Source organism: Chelonia mydas, chromosome 17 (assembly GCF_015237465.2).
Source record: "Chelonia mydas isolate rCheMyd1 chromosome 17, rCheMyd1.pri.v2, whole genome shotgun sequence".
NCBI classification, from domain to species: Eukaryota; Metazoa; Chordata; order Testudines; family Cheloniidae; genus Chelonia; species Chelonia mydas.
The window spans coordinates 11,719,239-11,741,959 of NC_051257.2; the positions used below are offsets into that span (position 1 = coordinate 11,719,239).

Here is a 22,721-nt window from a genome sequence, read left to right on the forward strand (position 1 = left end):
AACCCTGTATATCTTTAGCACTTGGGGGGCATCAGGATAGCTTCGGTGCATGCGCAGCCCCAACAGACACTGCTGACAAAAATCTCCAATTGAAGACATGCACACCTGAAGCAGAGCACCCATAGGGACACTACTCAAAGAAGACTGACTCTTCCCTTTTTAAAAATTAAATTCCTATTATACAAACTTAGGGTCCAATCCTGCAAACATATGCGCATAAGGGCTTGCAGAATCGGGACTTAATACAATATGACAATATTTTGCTGAAGCAGCTTTTGATCACCACTAACACTACCCTGGAAAACAAGCTTCCCCCAACAAACCAGCTGAGAAAGTCCTCACAGATCAGCCACTTTCATCCAAAATCCTAAATCTCAAGACTCATCTCTTCCTAACAAAACAATACATAATAATATGGTTGAAAAGTGCTAGGTAAGGGCTTAATTCAACTCCCACTGAAGTCAACAGGAGGCTTTCCATAGATTTAAATGCATGCTGAATTGAATTATATGTGAAAGGAGCTCCAGCTCCTACAGCTCTCAATATATATTAAAACCACCCATAAGCAAAGTGAAGCACCCAGGAGAGAGAGGAATTCCCTCCCTTTTTTCCAACAGACTATGGAACTTACTCTTACAATGAGACAAACCATGGACGTCGGGGAAAGTGGGGCATAGCAGAAAACAAAACAAAACAACCATGCCCACTCGTGGCCATGGCACCACCTGCAAACATGGAGAAGGGAGGATCTGCCTTAGGAACGAGACCCTCCTATGCCACCCAGGATCCTTCGTTACCTTGGCCAGTCCTGGGTCTAGACCACCTTCCCAGGATCCTCCTCTTCTTCCACTATGGCGTTCGCTCTCTCTGCCTCTTCCTCCTGCCGCACCTGGCGAGGCCTTGTCCAGCAGCTCTGCTGCCTTCACACACCCATAGCCAGCGGAGTCCCAGAGAGGGAGCGAGAACCTGCTGCCCAACCCGGTCGTAATGCCTGCCACTTCCCTGACCCGCCCTAGGGGAGCACTCTATTTCTACAGTCACTGTACCCTGTAGCTTGGGCAGTAAGTCCAGTGCCCTGAGCCCCATTGAAGATCACTGTGGCTTTGTTTCCTGTCAGACCTTGATTTTGTGGTCCACACATGGGGCTGTGGCGAACGCCCTGCTACTAAACACAAATTGCAGCACAGCAAATCTATAGCTTCCTGCTACAGCTTTGCTGTATTTGTGGTATGTATTTAGTCTCTCTCACACACACCTAGGTGGGGTATTGCCTCAATACCCTCTATACATGAGCCACCCCTGGACTTCACTACTTGTCTGAATTCAGAGTTCAATTCAGCCAAACACTTAAGCACATGCATAAAGGACATTGACTTCAATGGGCTTTGGATCCAGCCCTCTTTTTTCAAATTTACATGGACACAGGACAGAGTGAACCACACAGCACAAACAAATCAACCATGTGAACTAAACAGAACTAATCAAACTATTCAGAGGGAAAATGTTATTTGTGTTTTCGAAGACTAAGGATGCCATCATATATGCTAGTAGCTAGTTAATTAGAGAGATTCCCTTGGTAGACTGTGCTTAACTTTATGATAGCCACCATTAGGATGACCAGATGTCCCAATATTTGGGGCTTTTTCTTATATAGGTTCCTATTAACCCCCCACCCCCGTCCTGATTTTTTTACATTTGCTGTCTGGTCACCCTAGCCACCATGTACAACTGGGTCACAGTGTGTACTTGAGAGCTACAGGAAAAGAAAATCTGATGACTGACCTTTAGCTGGAAATGGAACTGCCATAAAAATAGTCGGTTTGCAGAAGGCAATAGTAGCACAAGTCATTAGGTGCTTTGTTACATGAATCTTATTTGCACCTTTCATTTAAAAGTACATATTGGCTCACATCTTCAGGCTCAGAGAATTCAAGTGACACATTATGATGGAGGTAACAACACTGTGGGAATAAGTGTATTACATAATATCCCCTCTACTGAATTTAAAGCAAGGCTAAGGGCTATCGATTGACAAGTAAGAACAGGTGTTCTCAATTCCTTTGTCACTTTCTCTCACTGTTGGTAATTTAAAAGGCTTACAGATATTTTAAACCATGAAAATACTGAGCATTAGAAAACAAGTCTATCTTTTAGGTAGGCCATTATACCTCTAGGTCTTAGGTGTCTTAGACCAAACACAGACCACTGATATAGCCACAAATGCTCATACTTCCTCATCTAAAATTTCACGAGTGTGTTTGGGTTAGTTTAGCTGGACCTAGATGCATAGAAGTTTAATACAATAGAGGCTGGGCAATATATTCAGCTGATGTAAAGCAGTGTAGCTCTAATGATTTCAACAGAGTTATGCCTATTTATATCAACTTAGTCACAAAGGGCCAGAGCCTTGCTATTAATTAATTAATTAATGTATTTGTAATACCATACCACCTAGAAACCCAGTCACGGACCAGGATCCCCTTGTGCTAGGTGCTACAGAAACACAGAACAAAAAGATGATCCCTGCCCCCAGAGAGTTTAGATTGATTGATTATATTTACAGGAGAAAACTAATTGGCTAGACAGCAACATGAAACACTTTTTGTTTGAAAGGCACCATTGAAACATAGCATTATATCAGACCTCTGATTGCATGTACTGGAACTATCCTAAATTGGCCTGCTTGGTATCAAACAATAAGCGTGACAATTCAGCATCAATGGATTGCAATATCTGAAAACCCCTACCCAGTGTAGATCCTTGGTAGTGTCCCTTGAAAACAGGGCAAAGATCTTTGGAAGGTTTATCATTTCCTGAGGGTATGTCCTACGATATGGCTGAGTAGTTACCAACTATCTGCTCACTGTTGAGAATATGCAATAACGTGGCTGCATTTCTCCCAGGATATTAGAGAGACAAGGTGCATGAGGTAATATATTTTATTGGACCAGCATCTATTGGTGAGAGAGACAAGCTTTTGAGCCTACACAGAGCTCTTATTCAGGTTAACTGTATGTAATGGCAGGAGTCCTATTTACCAATGTAGAGTTTACCTTAAATGCATGAGGGAATCAAATGGGCCGTTGTTTTGCAAAATGATTGTTGTTGTATTATTTGTTTAGATCATGTTACAGTACATTGCAATAATGATGCCTTTCCATTTTTATTGGGTATCGCTTTAATAGGGTGTAACGTGGCTACAGCCTTCTTAGCAGAACAGCTGCTGAGTGTCTGAGTTACAACGACCTGCGACAACTTGGGATACAGATTGCAGCATTGCTCTGGAATGCCAGAACTGTAGTTATTTATAAAAAGCATCCTATCACCATGCAGAAAAATATTACTCCTTGCAATGCAGTTAAGGGCTTGAAATATCTCATCTCTCTTTATTGCATTACTGGCTGCTGTGCTGACAAAGCACGCTCCTCAACTAAGAGCATATTAAAAATTTTATCCTCATAATAAACGTCAGAGAACTTTTACAAGGCATGAAAAAAAAAGACATAATGGAGCTTACATCCATTTGCCATCTACAAGAAAGTCTCTATCTTATTAAAGGGAATAAATTAGGACAGTGTGTGTGTGTGGGGGGGGGCAGGAATCTAGCACTCAATGGGAAGATGGGAAATCTTTCACATGGGGGAGGGGAAATCTTTCACATGGGGGATGGGAAAAAAATCAAACACCTCCTTTATTTGGTTGAAAGAGGAAAGAAATGTCTTGAAACTAATGAGAGTTAGTAATTTGAAGTTATTAACACACATCATGGATCGTGGCATTCAACCTTGTACTTCACTGAGCTACAATGTACTTGCACTGTAATCACTGGATTTGTGGCTTTTTTGAATGTATACCACCTGCTGGATGCAGTTTGCATTGTGCCTGTAGTTTGGGTCACCCTTCTAACAGGGAGGATAACTCAGGGCACTGGACTCCTAGAGAAAAGAGTTCACATTAAACACTAATGTGCTTGAGTGCAGAGCACTCATTAGAGGACCTCAAAGTGCTTTTAAAAATATAAATCAAACCTTAGGGTTTTATTTTTAGGACCCATCATTGTAGCATGTAAGTGCAGCACAAGTAAATTACCTCTGCAGAGTGAACTGCATGGTGGACTTCATAGAATATTGGGCTCTTCTCTCTCTTTTTTAATCATTCCAGTTATGGTGGGGAATCTTTATTAAAGAATGGGGCCTGCAGCTAGCTTAAAATGGCTAGATGCTGGATCACTCTAATCTATTCTTCTCTGGAGCCCTCTCAACCAAGAAAGCTTTCTCTCTGCTTCTCATATGGTTTCTCCTGAGTTTTATTAATGGCACTGTCTCACAGGACTGCAGCCATATTTGCAGGGCATGGAGGGCATGCATATTTGCAGGACAAAGCGCGGGTCCTGCCATGTGATAGACACTCTGAAAGCTAGTCCCCGCATTTCAGAGTGCATTTCCAACTTTTCAATTTAGTGTTCACCATATGAGTAAAGTGGTGTGTCTAATTTTGGCTTTCCAGATAAATTACACAGGTTGAGGCATCATCTTAAAATTCTGCTGACCAATAAAGCAATTCCTGCACTGTAGGGAAAATTCCTAGAATTCCAAGACTTCATGCTTAGTCCGTTGGCGATAAGCGATGCAGAAGGCAGCAGGCAGAATTTCAGGAAAGAGATCTTTACTGAAGGTGCTGGGAGACCTAGGTTTGGCGGGTTGTAGCCTGCGCTTGGCCATCAGCTCACGTTCCTGAGCTCCACCTGTCACACCTAACGAGGTCCATCCTGAAACCTGATCTCCTTTTTCCAGTCCCACCATGACATCATACCACCATGACAGTAAGTACAAATATACTTCTCAACTTGCCAAGGCCCAAATGCGGATGCCATGTTTGACAAAGACCCAAAACAAGGGACACAAAAAACCGAGTCATGCAGGAAACCTAAGATGCTGTGGGATCTATTGCTTTAGTTTAAACGATCCTTTCTGTAGCCTCAGTTTCACAATTCTTTACTTTTGATGTAAATAATTTTCAGTAATAAAACTGAAAGGACATCAAATGTGCGTGCCACACTGATAACTTTGGGAGTTAAAATGAGTATCGTCCCTTCAAATGGGGGACAGTGGAAAGGCAGGATTATGAAGTGCTCTCAGGAAATAACTCCTGAGTTTTAGACAAACAAAGGGAAAACTAATCTGTCGTTTCTACAAATGAGCAACCATATGCAACAGATGATCAGCAGGGAGACGAATTTCTGAAAAAGAAAGATACTGAAGACCAAATCTGGCTGCTAATACAGCACTGATCATTCAGTTGATATGGACTTTGGTCTCAGCAATACCACACATGGGGATGTGCAAAATACATATAGTTTTCCCTAGCTGACTGATCTTTAATGAGTTTTAGGACCATAATGCAGCTAGTTGATTACTGCAAAGTAATCCATAATCCATCTCAGATGTGTTTTATAAGGATCATCCTAGTTGAACGGCTTTATACGGTCAGCACAAAAACGGAATGACCATTTGACATCAAGTTGTCAGGTACTCTGATAGTTTGAAGAAAAATGTGCTTTTATTAAAGAGGCAATACAACAGATTGATTCAATACAATCAGGAGCTAATGGAGTGAGAAACACCAAGGGCTAAAAGAACCACCTGCTTTTACAATGCAGTGAATGCCTTCAGCCAGTATCATACCTCTGCGCATTATAACAACACAGCAACCACCAAATAATCTACAGCTGGAATTCCATCTAAATAGCCTCCAACAGCAGCGGTATGGTAAGGTTACAAAGTCAGGCACTCAAAAGCCAGCAAGGGAGAGGGGTGCTTGTACAATCTTCATGCTTCCCCCTTGGTTTGTACACATGATGATACCATTGTTAATGATACATGCAGAGAAAAATCAGAGTGGCTACAATGCACAAGTCCTTTAACGATTTGAAAGCAAAAACTACTTTATTTCCAAATATCAGAAAAGACGCAACTTCCAAGGTATCAATAAGGGAAGAACAGTTCCCATTAAGATATTTAATCCAATACTTTTCTATTCTATAAAAAGAAAAGGAGGACTCGTGGCACCTTAGAGACTAACCAATTTATTTGAGCATAAGCTTTCGTGAGCTACAGCTCACTTCATCTGAGCTGTAGCTCACGAAAGCTTATGCTCAAATAAATTGGTTAGTCTCTAAGGTGCACAAGTACTCCTTTTCTTTTTGCGAATACAGACTAACACGGCTGCTACTCTGAAACCTTTCTATTCTGTAAAAGCTAACTGCTTTTTCGAGTCTTGGATTAGGTAGAAGGACTATAACTGACTAAACTAACAGAAAACTGAGAAAAATGAAGCAGAGGAGAGGTATGGGAATATTGATGGCGGACCTGTTCTCGAGCTATTGATTACCGTTAGGTATTCTTTGGTATTTTGCCATCATATATGTCTTAAAGTAGAAATGTGCTGTCAATGCAAGTGAGTGGTTTACATGTTTCATTGTAAGGAAAGCCAGCAAATAACTAGGTTTTGGGATGACAAGAGATTTGTGATTTTAACTGTGCCAATGAACCATTTTTTACTATCTTTTGGAATAAGTTCCTTTTGTCTTTTCAGCACCAGGATGATTAATCCTTCTATAACTTGCGCTCATTCTTCAGGAAATTTGGGAAGTGGGGGGGGGGGGGGGGGGCGGAGAAAACAATATGGGCTCATAGCAGAAATAAAAAGGGACAATAGAAGCTGCCTTTGAATCCATTAAAGAAATTTGTCAAGATGAGTGGACACATCTAAAGAGTGCAAGATTCATTTTTACAAGGGTTTCATTGAAACAATTCCACTAGTCCATTATTTTGGCATACACACTGTGGATTGCTTTGTAACTTATAAGTAAATTTTCCCACAACTCTGTTAAATTGATGTATACACCAGTTTATTATGAATATCTGTACTGGACAACCTACATTTAAATCAACTGGTTTTCATTTTATTATTAGAAAAGCTAATTTCTGAAAATTAGTCATATCTTATTATTTCAGGTAGTTAGTTATATGTTCCCCATTACCATAGTATCTGAGCAACTCGCCATATTTACAGCATTTATTCTCATGACCCCCTGTGAGGTAGGGAGATGCTATTATCCCCATTGTACAGATGGGGAACTGAGGCATAGAGAAGAGAAACTAAATAGCTTGCCCAAGGTCAAACAGCAGCCTGTGGCAGAGGAGTAAATTGAAGATGGGTCCCCCCCGTCCCAAACTAGTGCCCTAAGCACTGGGCCTCATTCCTCTCCAGTTGTGATTGCCATATTAAGTATGTCATTATTGTTCAGAACAATGACGTATAAATTAAAACAGAAACCATTTTCACTTTTCTTTGTGCATTTTACACAGTATTATGTTTATACAGATTGAAGGGCTTGTCTCCAGGGCCCTGCAGTTCAGACTATGAGGGTGTGAACTGCAGCGTGCTATGCTGTAACCCCCCTCGCCCCCCCAATGTGGATACTGCTAGCGTGAACTAAAAGGCAGCTAGTTCACACTAACCACAAACTACGCTCACATCAGCAACATCTCCGCAAGGGAGTTAGAAAGCACAGCACCCAGCGTGCACTACAACTCTCATCCTCATGATGCAGACTGCAGGGCCGTGGAGACATAGCCAATATCTACTAAACTGTAATGTTATGATCAGCCTTTTCATCTGGATTAGTCTCATGTATACAGGCATGCTCGAAAAGCCTCCACTGTTTTTACTCTTTGGTGGAAGAAACAACTGAGTGCAGAAGTTCTAGGTGCTTTCTATCAGATTCCATTCAATTTCACATTCTCTGTGGAGATCTTACAGAACCAAACGGAGCCCAACATGGTTACATGCATGGATGTCCTGTCCTTTCAATATATTTACAATACTGTTCCATCATCCAGAACCCAAGTCCTTTGTGAGTCCATTGAGATGCATCAAAGATAGCATCTGGCTGGTTAGCTGCTCAGAAATGCTGGCTTAGAAAAGACACTTAAGGGTGTCATAAAAGGCATTTAAAATCACCAGGCCATATCATTCTGTGGGCTTTTTCCAGCGCTACAGAACTCCACTCTGTACATTAGTAAAAGATATGCTTTAATCCAGATTCTGGGGAAAATTCTATGGGTGGTCGGACTAGATGATCATAGTGGTCCCCCTCTGGCCTTCGTCTATGAATATACAGATCTAATGTTTGGGCCAGAAGCTGTGCTTTGCAAAGACCACCAATAAATGAATGTTTTCCACAATCTGTTAAGAGATCTATAGAGTCTGATTCACCACTGTCCTTGTTCAGTCATTTGCACCTGTACAAAGAGAGTATGGAATACTAGCTATCCAATATGGTAGCATTTTTACACCCACTTTGCACTGGTGTAAGCAACACACGCAAGATGCAGCACAAATAAGAATCAGCCCCCATAGTGCTTAAGTATTTATGGACTAGAATTGTCCCTGGAGGCTTAGCCTTGAATAGGGTTGCCAACTTTCTGATTGCAGAAAACCGAACACCCTTGTCCTGCCCCTTCTCTCCCCTTGCTCACTTTCACCAAGCTGGGGGTTGGGGTGTGGAAGGGGGTGAGGGCTCTGACTGGGGTTGTGGGCTTTGGGGATGAAGGGTGTGGGGTGCAGGAGGGGGCTCTGGGAGGGGGTGGGGCCCAAGGGGTTCAGAATGTGGGAGGGGCTTTGGGCTGGGCTAGGGGGTTGGGATTCTGTAGGGGGTGTGGGATGCAGGCTTTGGGAGGGAGTTTGGGTGCAGGGGGTTGGGGTGTGGGAGGTGGTGGGGGCTCCGGGATGAGGAGTTTGGAGTACAGGAGGGGGCTCCGAGCTGGGGCCGAGAGGTTCAGCATGCAGGAGGGGGTGCGGGCTCTGGGCATCACTTACCTTTGGCAGCTCCCAGAAGTGGCCGGTATGTTCCTGCGTCCCCTAGGTGGAGGCGTGGCCAGGTGGCTCTACGCCGCTCCCACAGTTCCCATTGGCCCAGGTTCCCAGCCAATGAGAGCTGCGGAGCCAACACTTGGGTGGGGGCAGCATGCAGAACCTCCCTGGCTTCCCCTGCGCCTAGGGGCCGTGTGGACATGCCGGCTGCTTCTGGGAGCCACAGTGAGCCTGCCTTAGCCAATTGGACTTTTAAGGGCCAGTCAGCAGTACTGACCGGAGCCTCCACGGTCCCTTTTTTCGAATGGGCATTCCGACTGAAAACCAGATACCTGGCAACCCTAGCCTTGAACAGTGGGCGGAGTATAGGTGCTTTAAACCAGGGGCAGCTCGGGGGAGGAATTATGACTCAGAATCTTACTCTGCATCTTGAAAGGGTTCCGTTTTCTATATTCCTCATGTCTGGCCAGTTATTCTGTTTCTCCCTCCTTTCTCCACCCTCTTGCTCACAGGAGGGAGAAACTGAAGAGTAGGGACTGTGCTTCACAATGGATCTAATAGAGTAAAGAAGTTGGTGGGCATCTTTACTTTCCTGCAGGGCCAAGACAGACAAGGACACAGTCTAGCCCTACCTCTACAAGACCACAAAGACTGGGGAAAAGCACTCAATATAGGAAAACAGTAAGAATTTGCAAGCAGTGATGCAATGCATAGGGATCAATTTGTGGCAGTTCGGTGGAAACGAGAATATACTTTACTTACACTGTTACATTTTAATACTCACTCCTATCAGAGCAATAAGACTGAAGCATGTCACATAATTCAGGCTTAAGAAATGGGTTGATAGTGCTGCACTTAAAATAAAAATGCAGACTATGAGAAGATGTGTTGTTATAAGTGTGTTAATCCCAGGCTATGAGAGAGACAAGGTGGGTGAGGTAGTATCTTTTATTGGATTGACTGTTGGTGAGAGAAACAAGCTTTCGGACTTACACAGAGTGTCTTCTTTCGAATATCAGAGGAAGCATTTGAATGGGAGATTAGAATGCGAAAGCAAGACAGAATGAAATATTCAGCACTACCAACCTTCCACTTGCTTCCCTTCATCTAAACTTATTCCATCATGGTTTAGCATCTTCAAGAACATAAGAACAAGCCATTTTTTCCCATCCAACACTGACAACCTTTATTCATTCAGATACTTCGGTGTCTGTATCCATCTGTTGTCTCTTGTATTATACTTAGACTGTAAGCTCCTTAGAGAGGAGAAAGTCTTGTCAAAAACCTTCCTCAGCTTTATTGAGTACAATTGAAATTAATTTTTAGTGGAATCTCTCTACTGTGGTAACATTTTGTTAGGATTCTGGTTTTCAACAGGGAAAGTTTTTACAAAGTAAGAACATAGCTCAATATCAAAGAGATACTGGCATACACTACCCACTTCAACTCACTTCCATTTAGAGTTAGTTGAAAATTTCTCGGTGGAACAGTTTTCTACTGGAAAAAATCTGCTTTTGTCAAAATTGAAATTTATTGTGGGGATGTATCGATTCTGGTAAAATTTTCAATGGAGAAGCGTCAAAAGGAAACATTTTGCTTTGGTAGGTTTGAAACATTCCATTTTGACTTATATTTATATTTATTATTTTATACTATATGATAATGTTTTGACATCACCAAAACAAAACATTGTGATGTTTCTGAATCAGCAATTTTGGGAGCTTCTGTTCCACAAGAAATTTTGCCTTTTCATTCCGATTCATAGTGAAAACCAGTTTTTACATGTCAGAATTTCCCGTAGGATGGAAATTCCACTGTCCAATCAGCTCTAGTTCCCATTTCATCTTTTCCAAGGGACAATGGGACTCTCATGATCTGCTTACAACACCACAGGACAGTTATACATAGTGGGTTGCTAACTAGTCACCAGCATCTATTCAAACAAAGGTCTGTAGGCATTAATGCCTTGATCAGGCACAGAGTATGCCCTTGACTTTGTGCACGCAAGCAGTCACACCAATTTCAAGCATAGTTGTACGCAGAAAGCTAATCATATGCTTGTGTGTTTTTGCAGGATGGAAGCCTAAACCTGGATTTACAGGTGGTTCAATTAGATAACTACTCCTCATTTAGGGACAACAGATTTTCAAAGGCACAAATGACATCTTGGCATCCAACTCCTATTGGCTCTCCTTTTATTCTTAAAATGACACTGGCACAAGTCTTTAATACCAATCTAGCCCCTCCATACAGAGTTCTATAAGATACCATTTTCATCCACAATATATTAATTGTTTCCCAGAGCGATGCTCCCCTCCCTCCACCCAATAACTTATGAGGAAAATATATCTTCCACAACAGAACCATCTCAAAATTATTACTTTAAGTTCATTAAAAATAAAATTAACATTTCAAGAACAGGTTCCAATATGCTATCAGCTGAATAAATAATGAACAGTTCTGGCAAGCTAAATATCTCTGTTTTCAATACAAGTCAACTATAAAAAATGCATCTTTATCCCTTTGCTCATTTATAGCATTTATTGTATAAACTGCTGTGACACTGATTATCTTGTATGGATAGAAAATGGTCCATCCATTATGTTGATTGCTGACTTAGAGCATGGCAATAATCCGAAACAAACTCTAAAAGGAAATATTTAAATAATTACATTTCGCTTTTTTACAGTCTAATGCCCATTGAAGTCAGTTGGAGTTTTTCTACTGACTACAAAAGGGCGTTGGATCAGCCCCTTAGTTGCTAAAGGTTGACAGGTAAGTTTCTGGACTTTTGGATCCCGTTGATACAACTGCATAAGTGTCAGAGATTCAGGCAGGACAGCATAAGAGCTTAAATAGTTGCAAGACAGCAGCACTGGCTTTGTGGCTATGAATGATGATGTCCCCTGGTGGCTAGCTAACATCATGGGTAAGAGACCAAATACCAGCAGCTACTAAAAGAAATCTCCTGTGACTTAAGTGGTAGTAGTCAGTGTTTTGAGGGTTAAAGAATCAAGATTCTAGTATCTCCTTGCTGTATGTGTAAGTTATATAGAAACGGCATCTGTTTACCGTAGGTAAATCATTACATCATATGCCTTTTTAAAAATAGCCTTATTCTTATGTTTGGCCAATCTGTGCTTCGCCAAAAAGGGCTTTCTGCCACTCTTACTACTCTCTGATTCGGAGGTCGGCCAGTCTGACCTCCACTGTAAGTTAGAGCAGACTCAGGAGCAATTCTACCTGGCACCCTTGCCGATGGTCCCAAGGGCTCTTCCAGCACTGGTGAACAGAATTTCAGCCTGGCCCCCACAGGAGGGCCTGTGAGGCCAGCTGGTATAAAGCTAATAACCCAGCTGTCAAGGTTGCCACCTGCCGAAATTTTCCCAGGATCATCCCTTTATTGAGGTTGCTGTCCCATGAAATCTGTAAGGATGTTCAGTCCACACTGCCAGCTGTCCAGTTACATGGGCCCAGGATCATCCTGGATGTTCCATTTTTTTTATACCTCAGAAGTGCCAATTTATGCCAACTATATTTCACCCAGGGATTCCCCCTTTATGGTGGAATTTCCCAGCTGGCCTGCTACCCTGGGTTTCTAGCCATTGTGTCTGCAGAGTGACACAAAAGGACCATGGCAGAATAAAAAATTTGGCCCATGGTTTGCACCTCTGATTTAATAGTATTAGTGGGGTATTTCCTATACTATCTACTTCCCCTCTGCCTTCTACTGATACTGGATTAACCTATCATCAAAAAGGCCAGGTCCCCCCGCAAATTTGCATTCCTTTTGTCTTGCATCAAACACAAATTTTCTTTTCTTAAAGGGAACAGAACATGGTTCTCAGTGTTTAGAGTCAAATTGGCCTAGAAAATACTGTTTACTGAATACAAAAGCTATGAGCACAGAAGAGGGAAAAAGGAAAAACATAAGGAAAAACCTAATTATTTACTTGAAAAGTTTCTGTCGTTTAATAAAAGAATTCCAGTGCTGCAAAAATAATGAGCAAAAAAAGGGCAATTAGGGAAGTGGATATGTTTTGACATGAGTCCCAGGCCAATAACTGCAAAGAAATTTTGTGGATGAAACCAAAGAAAAGCCACATCATTTATTTCTGAATTCATTTCACCCAACCATGAGAAAACAGGGAGGAGGTTGTTAAAGGTTTTAATTAAACCCATTACTGAACATTCTATATTTACACAGCTAGCCTACTTTTTGGAATGCTGCCTGGTCTAATGTCACAGGCAAACAGAATTATATGAATATAATTGGGGAGAAAATCAACTACCATTACAATGACAGGAGAGCCAACCTTACTAAAGTCAACGGCAATTTTTCTACCAGATGCTAAGGAGGCAGGATTGGCCCCCTTTGCCTTAGTTTGCTTGGTGTGGGCATGCCACGTGGGAGGATGGTTTTGGCAGACAGGGAAATCAAATCTGTTACATAATTGCTATTAGAGCCCCAGTCCTACAAGGGGACTGTTACTCCTTCACCAAGTCCCATTAACTTCCCTTTGCAGAATCAGGGCCTAAGGTTAGGACCTGAAGTCCATTGAAGTCTTTCTTTTGATTTCTATAGGCTTTGTAACAGGTAAGTTAGTAGTAGAAGAGTTCCTTTTCTAATGCAGTTGCTTTATGTCGCTGTTAATCAAATTTGTGGGGAAATGAGGCACAAAGAGATGAACTGACTTGCCCAAGGCGCTACAGGGAGTTTGTGGCAGATCCAGGAATTGAACCCAGATCATCTGATCCCAGGCCAGTGCCTTAACTACAAAGGCCAGCTTTCCTCTCCAGAAGGAGCTGCTGGGTGTCATCTCTCACATCATACAGCTGTGCTGAAAGGAACACACATCTGGAATTATTACTACTACAATGATGATAAATGCTGAAGTTAATAGTCATGATAAACTAATTCAAGGGGAAGACATTTTTATATGAGCACACAGAATAGGCACTTTAGGATGTGTCCATTTTTAATGTCTAGTTAGCAGCTTAAAGTTATGAAGATTGGTTTTTGCTTTAAGAGTGCAGTAAATATTAAACTAAGCCTGTCTCTGAGGTGTAATTGCTAAATATCATCTCACTGAAAGTTGCATTTAATTTTTCATGGTGACTTGTTTTTCTTCTGAAATATTATGCGTGTGTTTTATAGCACAACAATTTTCACTGTCCAGAAGAATTCCCACAAGAAATCTCAGAAAGCTACTGGCTTTAACGACAATATGATCTGATAGAATAGATGTACAAACCAGGCATAATATATTGCCCTGCAGAAAGATGGGCAGGAACTAAACTATCTTTGTGAAGGATTCTTTTAAAAAAATATGAACTAATGTTTTATTTCAGTCACTTTATAAACTGAAAGCACTGTCATTGCTAGCTATACAAAGTAATGTGGTTCTCCTTTAGAACACTGCCTCAGACTGGACCTAGCAGCTAGAAATATAAGGGGAATAACAAAATGCTCTCTGCTTTACACCCAATCTTTAAAATGGACACTACTTTATGCCATGCAGTGTTCACAAATAATTTGGGTTTGTGCATAGTTTATACTGACAGATGACTGTGTGGCATACTTCCAAGGATGGAGTTGAGCTAAAAATTATCTATTTTTAAGACATGAGTTTCCTAATCTATGTTACTAACAACATTTGGTTAACAAAATTGATTTTTAAAGAACAAAACTGCTTTTCTCTACTTGGGCTTTTTGTTTATCTTTTGTGTTTTTCTCAACATAAACAACGAAAAAAGAACCTCAAAGTGACTAGATACAAAAGTAAAACTGGTTAATCTATCTATCCCTCATTCCCTGGAGTAGAGATAACCTAATTCCTGATTGAAACTTCTCTAGTTGCAGCAGTCATGCTAGCCTCTCCTTGACATGCCCATTCCCCTTATCACCTCCAACACACCCCCTACGCATAGGGCAGAGTGAACAGATGGCCAGGATTAGGGCAGCGCAACAGCCATCCATGAGACCAAGACGCCAGCCCACGTGTTCTTGCATAGCAAAGCCATTTTACTGTGTTTGGAATGGAGTTTTGCAAAGTAGTTAGGCATTCCCGCTGATCAAAGAAATAAACCAGCTCAAGATTCCAGCATACTGTGCTCATGGCCACAATATTTGAATACCCTAATGCTGTGTCAATGGAAGCTTTGCTACCTTGTTGTTGCTGATTAGTCCATTCTAATTCAATGAATTCATTGGAGCTATGGGCCGGATCCAGTATCCATTGAAATCAGTCAGAGTCTTTTGCTATTATTCTCAACAAGTGCTGGATTAGGCTTTACATGCATTCCATTAACTAAAAATAGACTAGGAAAGAACATCCTTCATTTCAGCACACTAATTCCTTTCACAACAAGGAAATAATCCACTGAAAAAGTCTAAACCCTCCTGGACTGTGGTATTTCCATCACACCACTCCATCAGGACTATACCCAAACAAGGAAGAAATAGATATCAAAAGCAAATGTTTGTTCTATAAACATTTAAGTGACTTTATAATCTATTCCCATGATGTTCAAAGGTTAACTTTATTGGCCTAAGAGTTGAGCTTCATATTCATAATCAGGAATCAGAAACCACTTACTGCAGATTCATAGCTATATACACCAAGAAGCGATCAACATGAGAAGCACCCTCTCTAATATAAATACAGGCACAAAGCACCATATCCATTTATATCCTCTAGCAAGAGCATCTGTTAAGAAAAATCCATCAGACCCAATGTACCTCTCATGCTACCAAATCCTCCTTTGTAAGGCCAGTACCTTCATCATCCAAAGTCAATAGGTGTTCTAAAAAGCATCTTAATAGCTCATTCAAACCCTTGCTTTATCTTGCATTCTCAAAAGTTAATTATGATAAATGAATGCTGTACTGCAAAACACTACAGCATTTTGAGGTTACATTAACTGCCATTAGCAGGTGAATAGACACTATAATGCTTGTGTGTTTTAGTTGTGTTAGAGAGTTAAAAAAAAATGTTCAGATTTAAATTCTACCCGAGAAACAAGGCTGATCACAAGCCACTAATACATGTTAAAGGCTTCTTCCTTCCTGCTTTTCCAGTGCTAAGGAGAGTTCATCAAAACTAATCATAATTTCTGTTTTAACTCCTCAGAATTCTCTTTCCACTTTATTCCTAAACCAATTTAAGCAATAAACCATCTTAGTTGTTTAAACAACGAAAATTATCTACCAAATTCTTCTGTCGTGTCCAGCACTGCAACATCTAAACAATGAGCATGCGAGGTTAGATTTGTCAATGCCAGTTGGGACACTGGCATGCAGATCTAGCTGTCATAGCTTTTAAAGCAAGATAAATGGTGACTGCGGATTATTCACAGCAGTTGTCAGATATTAGAGAAAAGGAACATCAATGCTCATCCAGCCTGTTTTCTTCTCCACTTATGGGATGTGGGAGTTTATTTTTAAAAGCAATTTGTACATCTTAAATTTCTTTTAAGTGTCAAAGGATGTATGGGTAATATTATATTTCTGGACATAGATGCTGGTAAACATTTTTTACTGATATTATTGACCATAAAGTAGATTTTAAAAGCCAAGGGATTTAGGAGCACAATACCTGTTAAAAGTCAATGGTATTTGTGCACTTTAATTACTTACATGATTTCAAGTTTCCCCTGCCCACACTGATAGATATTATAGCTACAGAGCAGTTACATGGCTTTGGAGTTACTTTTTGAGCCTCCTTAAGGAAAGACTTTGGGATTGGGCTCTGTGGATCTGAAACTGGTCATGATGTAATCCACACTCAAGTGTAAACACAGCAAGCAATAATCCATTGTTTACATCATAACTGCTAGTCACACAGTATAAGCTGAATCCCTATTTAAATCCCCAGGAGCTGAACAACTATTGAGAGTGGGAGCTGGGGACACATCAATCGCTGGAATTATCTTACCAACCCAAAGTAGGATGGATGTGGGCAGCCAAGGGGTGTGGAGACAACATACGTTAGGTGTACCTAATGGTACCTGCACATCACAGTCCATGTACTAGACCAAGGACCTGACCAACTTCTTGAGCCAGCAGTGTGCACCCTCCCATGGGAGCCACAGTGTTTCGGCACCAGTGGAAAGCCTAGCACAAAGCTGCAGTCACCACTGAGTGCTGAATGGGAAGGCAAAATCACCCTCTTTTCCACTACTGCATCCATCCAGAAAAGGACAGGACCCTGTCCTTACTAATGAAATGGGCAAGAGGGTAAGGCGGACTTGCAGGAGTCCATGCCTGGCCAATTAAAGCACTATAACCATATCAAAAAGCTTGCGAATAGCATAGACCTTGAAGGGCCACACTTGACAAAGCTGTGCCTTAGAATGCAAATTAACTTACTTGGAAACAAGAGAGAAAGCCTCCAAACAAATGGCTGGGCAGTGGACAAGCCTGATTAAGATGTGGCCCAGTGCAGCAGGGAAATGGGCTCGGGTCACCTTCTCAAACACGGAACTGAAGGTGTTGATGTCAGCCATCTTGCAGTTCTGGTCCCCTCCTCCTGTATCTAAGATGTTGCCCCCATGTAGGACAAGAATAAGGACATGAGTTTTACAGTTCCTGTGTGGAGTTCCTTCCTGAAGAAAAGAAATAGTCATTTGAATAGGCTTTTGTTAGAACAGGCTTTGCAAGAGCAATGTTGGTGCACTTGGTGTCAATCTCCATAGACAATTAGTGATGTATTTTCAGGCTCAGAGTGATCTTTTGTATATTTTACTTTGAAAAAAAATCAATTTCATTCAAGTATCCCCGAGTTAGATACAGCACACTATACTCTAGCGTAGAAGCTTTTATGCCTGAGGCTTAGATGTAGAAGTCATATCCAAAGAAGATTATGAATGGTTTTATGCACAACAAATGCTATTGGCAGTGTATCCAGATGGGAAGATGTCCAAACTCTTGAGGCAGCCTAAATGTCTAGTATCAAGAGCTAAACTAATCTCATTTTGTTGGATCTGTCAGAAAGATTTAAACTGAAACCCTCACCTTTTCTAGAAAAGAAAAATAATTCTGTGTCAGCAACATTCTACGTCAGCAGGGGTTAGAGTGCAGCCTTTCTCAACCTTTTTAGGTCAGGGACCTCTTGTTCAAAGTCAAAAACATTCATGACATGCTTCCATTGACTGGAAAGGAATGAAAAACCTACCAGTGAAACAGCGATAGACCTATATGTTGATGTGTCTGCTTTGAGAAGCTGACAGAGAATGTTTTGCCTTAGAACATAAGAACAGCCATACTGGGTCAGACCAAAGGTCCGTCTAGCCCAGTATCCTGTCTTCCAACAGTGGCCAGTGCCAGATGCCCCAGAGGGAATGAACAGCCAACATGTAATCATCAAGTGATCCATCCCATCACCCATTCCTAGCTTCTGGCAAACAGAGGCTAGGGACATCATCATCATCATCCCTGCCCATCCTGGCTAATAGCCATTGACGGATCTGTCCTCCATGAAATTATCTAGTTCCTTTTTTGAAACCTGTTATAGTCTTGGCCTCCACAGCATCCTCTGGCAGGGAGTTCCGCAGGTTGACTGTGTGTTGTGTGAAAAAATACTCTTTTGTTTGTTTTAAACCTGCTGCCCATTAATTTAATTTGGTGACCCCTTGTTCTTATATTATGAGAAAGAGTAAATAACACTTCCTTATTTATTTTCTCTACACCAGGCATGATTTCATAGACCTCTATCATGTTCACCCTTAGTTGTCTCTTTTCCAAGCTGAAAAGTCCCAGTCTTATTAATCTCTTCACATATGGCAGCTGTTCCATACCCCTAATAATTTTGTTGCCCTTTTCTGAACCTTTTCCAATTCCAATTAGGGCTATCGATTAATCGCAGTAAACGCACATGATTAACACAAAAAAATTAATCGTGATTAAAAAAGTAATCACGATTAATCACAGTTTTAATCACACTGTTAAACAATAGAATACCAATTGAAATTTATTAAATATTTTGGATGTTTTTTCTACATTTTCAAATATAATTATTTCAACTACAACACAGAATACAAAGTGTATAGTGCTCACTTTATATTATTTTTATTACAAGTATTTGCACTGTAAAAATGATAAAGAAATAGTATTTTTCAATTCACCTCATACAGATACTGTAGTGCAATCTCTATCGTGAAAGTGCAATTTACAAATGTAGATTTTTGTTACATAACTGCATTCAAAAACAAAATAATGTAAAACTTTACAGCTTACAAGTCCACTCAGTCCTACTTCTTGTTCAGCCAATCGCTAAGAGAAATAAGTTTGTTTACATTTAAGGGAGATAATGCTGTCCGCTTCTTATTTACAATGTCAACTGAAAGTGAAAACAGGCATTCGCATGGCAGTTTTGTAGCCAGCATTGCAAGGTATGTACATGCCAGATATACTAAACATTTGTATGCCCCTTCATGCTTATGTAGAGGCAAAGATATTTTCTGTCTAATTATCTATCCCTTTCCTAATGATTCCCAACATTCTGTTTGCTTTTTTGACTGCCCCTGCACATTGAGTGAATGTTTTCAGAGAACTATCCACAATGACTCCAAGATCTCTTTTTCAGTGGTAACATAAAATGATGGGGTCTAAATTAGCTATGTATAGTTGGGATTATGTTTCCCAATGTGCATTACTTTGCATTCATCAACATTGAATTTCATCTGCCATTTTGTTGCCCAGTCACCCAGTTTTGGGAGATCCTTTTGCAGTCCGCCTGGGACTTACCTATCTTGAGTAGTTTTGTATCATCTGCAAATTTTACCACCTCACTGTTTACCCCTTTTTCCAGATCACTTACGAATATATTGAATAAGACTGGTCCCAGTACAGACCCCTGGGAGACACCACTATTTACCTCTCTCCATTCTGAAAACTGACCATTTCTTCCAATCCTTTGTTTCCTATCTTTTAACCAGTTACTGATTCATGAGAGGACCTTCCCCTTTATCCCATGACAGCTTACTTTGCTTAAGAGCCTTTGGTGAGGGACCTTGTCAAAGGCTTTCTGAAAATCCAAGTACGCTATATCCACTGAATCCCCCTTGTCCGCATGCTTGTTGACCCCCTCAAAGAATCCTAGTAGATTGGTGAGGCATGATTTCCCTTTACAAAACCCAACAAATTATGTTCATCTAGGCGTCTGACAATTTTATTATTTACTATTGTTTCAACCAGTTTGCCCGATACTGAAGTCAGGTTTACCAGCCTGTAATTGCCGGGATCACCTCTACTTAAATGGAGTACAGCATTTTTTTTTAAAAGAAATGAGATTTTAGTAATGACAGACCCACTAAATGCTCTGCTGCAGAATCTTCGCTGAGAAGTAGAGCAATTACTGCCATGTTTGTCGTAAGAATTTGCTGATCAGCAAAGTGAACTTTAACAAGGTTCTATTCTTTTTCTAATTCATAGGTTTCCCACCCCCCTCCCCAAATGTTCTTTACGTGATTTACTAATATAGAAACTCAATTTTGCTCAAAGGACAGGGTTACCTCCTTCCATAGCCAACACTAAATTCTCTCTCTTTGATCAGCTGGCACTGCAGAAGGCTGTTTGGGGGATTGGAAGGCTCAAGGAATCGGTTGCAGCATCTAGGTTACCAGTTAAAATTAGTAGGGACAGAAAGTCACTGTCATCAGATGGAATATGGGAAGCGAGTTAATGGACTCAGTCCCATTTCTATCATCACAAAAGCAACTTACAAGTCAATTTAAACTGGCATACTTCTTGGCAGTCTCAGAATGAGCTTCATTCACGCCTAGAGGTGGTCCTTCTAAAGTTACAGAGAGAAAACAAAAACACACTGAAGTCAGTGGAATGACTGACTTCAATGAGCTTTGGACCAGGCTGGGTAAGAGTGCGAAAGCTTGCACTGTTGACACCTGTACTATAACTACTGTGTGAATGGATAGACTCTGGCTAGCTAAAAACTGCTAGGCAGAGTTGTGCATTTGCTCGGTTTCTGTTCTTTCTTCTAGAAACTAAATTTATTTTCTATTACTGCTACTGAGACTTTTACTAAATCTGCATTTCAACATAGGTCTTTACAATGTGGCACTAAATAGACTTGGTAATCTGTCTTTGGAAAATGTGTGTTTTTCAGCCAAACTAATTACGCAACATCTCTGAAAGGCCACTAATCATTTCCAGTGACTGCACATGAACCTACTAGACAGGGGAAAGGATGCACTGAGCCATCAAAAGCGCTTATAATTCCATCAATATATTCTCAGAGCTCAGACAATTTGGAACTTTGGGGCAGGTTTGGACAAAGTGCTTTGAAAAGGGAATTCTCTAGATGGGGTCATGGTGACAGAAAGCTGTTGCAATTAGCAGAATCCTAGAGTTACAAGGGGCTAGATTCTGATACTTTTACTATGTTAGGTGGTACTTGATTTTTGCAAGCAGACCCAATATCAGCAAGGCCACTCGTAGAATGAAGAGCTACCTAGTATTAAGTAGAGGTGGCAGAGTTTGACCCAGGTACTGCTCAACACACTGATGCTGTTATACTCTGATTTTCTACTCCCAAAATTCATCTGGATATAAAGACAGCATTATATCACCTTGACAAAGTCTTGGCAGACCTAAGGACCTGCCTTCATGAGAGACTCCCTCCCCTCATTTGATTGTCTCATACCTGCAAGAGCAGAAGCATGTGCTCTGGACCACCCTTGGTTTACAAGACCATCCGGCAGGACATTTTCCAGCAGGGTCCCTCACCTTTGACACTCACTCCCTTTTGTCCCCAAATAACCTGGACATGTTGACCTTCATGGCATGTTGCAAAGCAGACAGACTTTTGGGGAAGAAAGTGTGACGTGTCAATGTTTGTGGGAAAGATTGATTTTAGTTGGTATAGTAAATTGTGGGATGGGTACAGGTGGCTCCATTTGGGGATACTGATGGATTTTATATTTGTGCCAAAAGCACCTAAAGGGTGTGGAGAGGCAATTGTTAATGAATGTATAAAGTGTAATAAACAAATAAAACAGCTGAAATAGAATATGGTTCTCAGGAACATTCAGATAAAAGTATTGATGTAACTGGGTTAGCTAGACTTTTGTAATCAACACTTATTTCCGCATCTAGTCTTCAGATTCAGGAAATCAGCAAAGCTATTTATTGCAGGAAAGAATCTCACCTCATTGTCTTCATGTATTTCAATGCTGCCTTGTGCAGGGAATCTTTGTTTTCTCAAAGAGGCTCTATACAATTCACCTGAAAGGGAGAAAAAAATAGAAACTTAGCACTTTAGCATTTGGCTATCTGATTGTTTAAAGAGATCTGTAGAGATGAGTCACTAAGAGCTTGTCTACATTTACAAGTTAATTCAGATTTAAAGTGCAATAGCTATTCCTCAGTAGCTCCATGTGTAGACAAGACATTTAGTCTGGTTTTAAATTAGATACATTTCTGTTGGGAATCCTGTGATCAACCAGGAGCATGGACCAGGTGTCTTGCAGTTCCACATGCAACAGAATCTTTCATTCTTATAAGAACACTTAGCTCTCATTTAGGGCATGATCCAATACTCTCTGAAGTCAGAGAGAAAGGATGATCTTTTGGTTAAGGCACTGGATTAGGACTCAGGAGAGCTGGGTTTGGTTCCAGAGTGTGCCATAGATTTCAGAGATGCCAAGGCCGGAATGGACCATTGTGATCAGGTAGGCTGATCTCCTTTTTAACACAGGCCATAAACATCCCCACAATAATTTCTAAATAAGACCTTTTAGAATAGCCAATCTTCGTTTAAAAATTTTCAGTGATGTAGAATCCTCCATGACACTTGGTAAGTTGTTCTAATGGTTTATTACTGTCA

At 40.9% G+C, this 22,721-nt stretch overlaps 1 protein-coding gene across 6 annotated transcripts in view; it reads right to left on the minus strand.

The window, feature by feature from the left end:
- PITPNM3 (PITPNM family member 3) overlaps nt 1–22,721 on the minus strand; it is a 338,711-nt gene that overhangs the window by 76,933 nt on the left and 239,057 nt on the right. For all 6 annotated transcript variants that reach the window (XM_043531087.1, XM_037880424.2, XM_043531085.1 and 3 more), the window contains 2 exons: nt 22,044–22,120; nt 17,249–17,484 (listed from right to left, as the gene is read on the minus strand). In XM_043531087.1, coding sequence (XP_043387022.1) covers nt 17,249–17,484; nt 22,044–22,120 — 313 coding nt within the window. The remainder of the gene's footprint in view (nt 1–17,248; nt 17,485–22,043; nt 22,121–22,721) is intronic.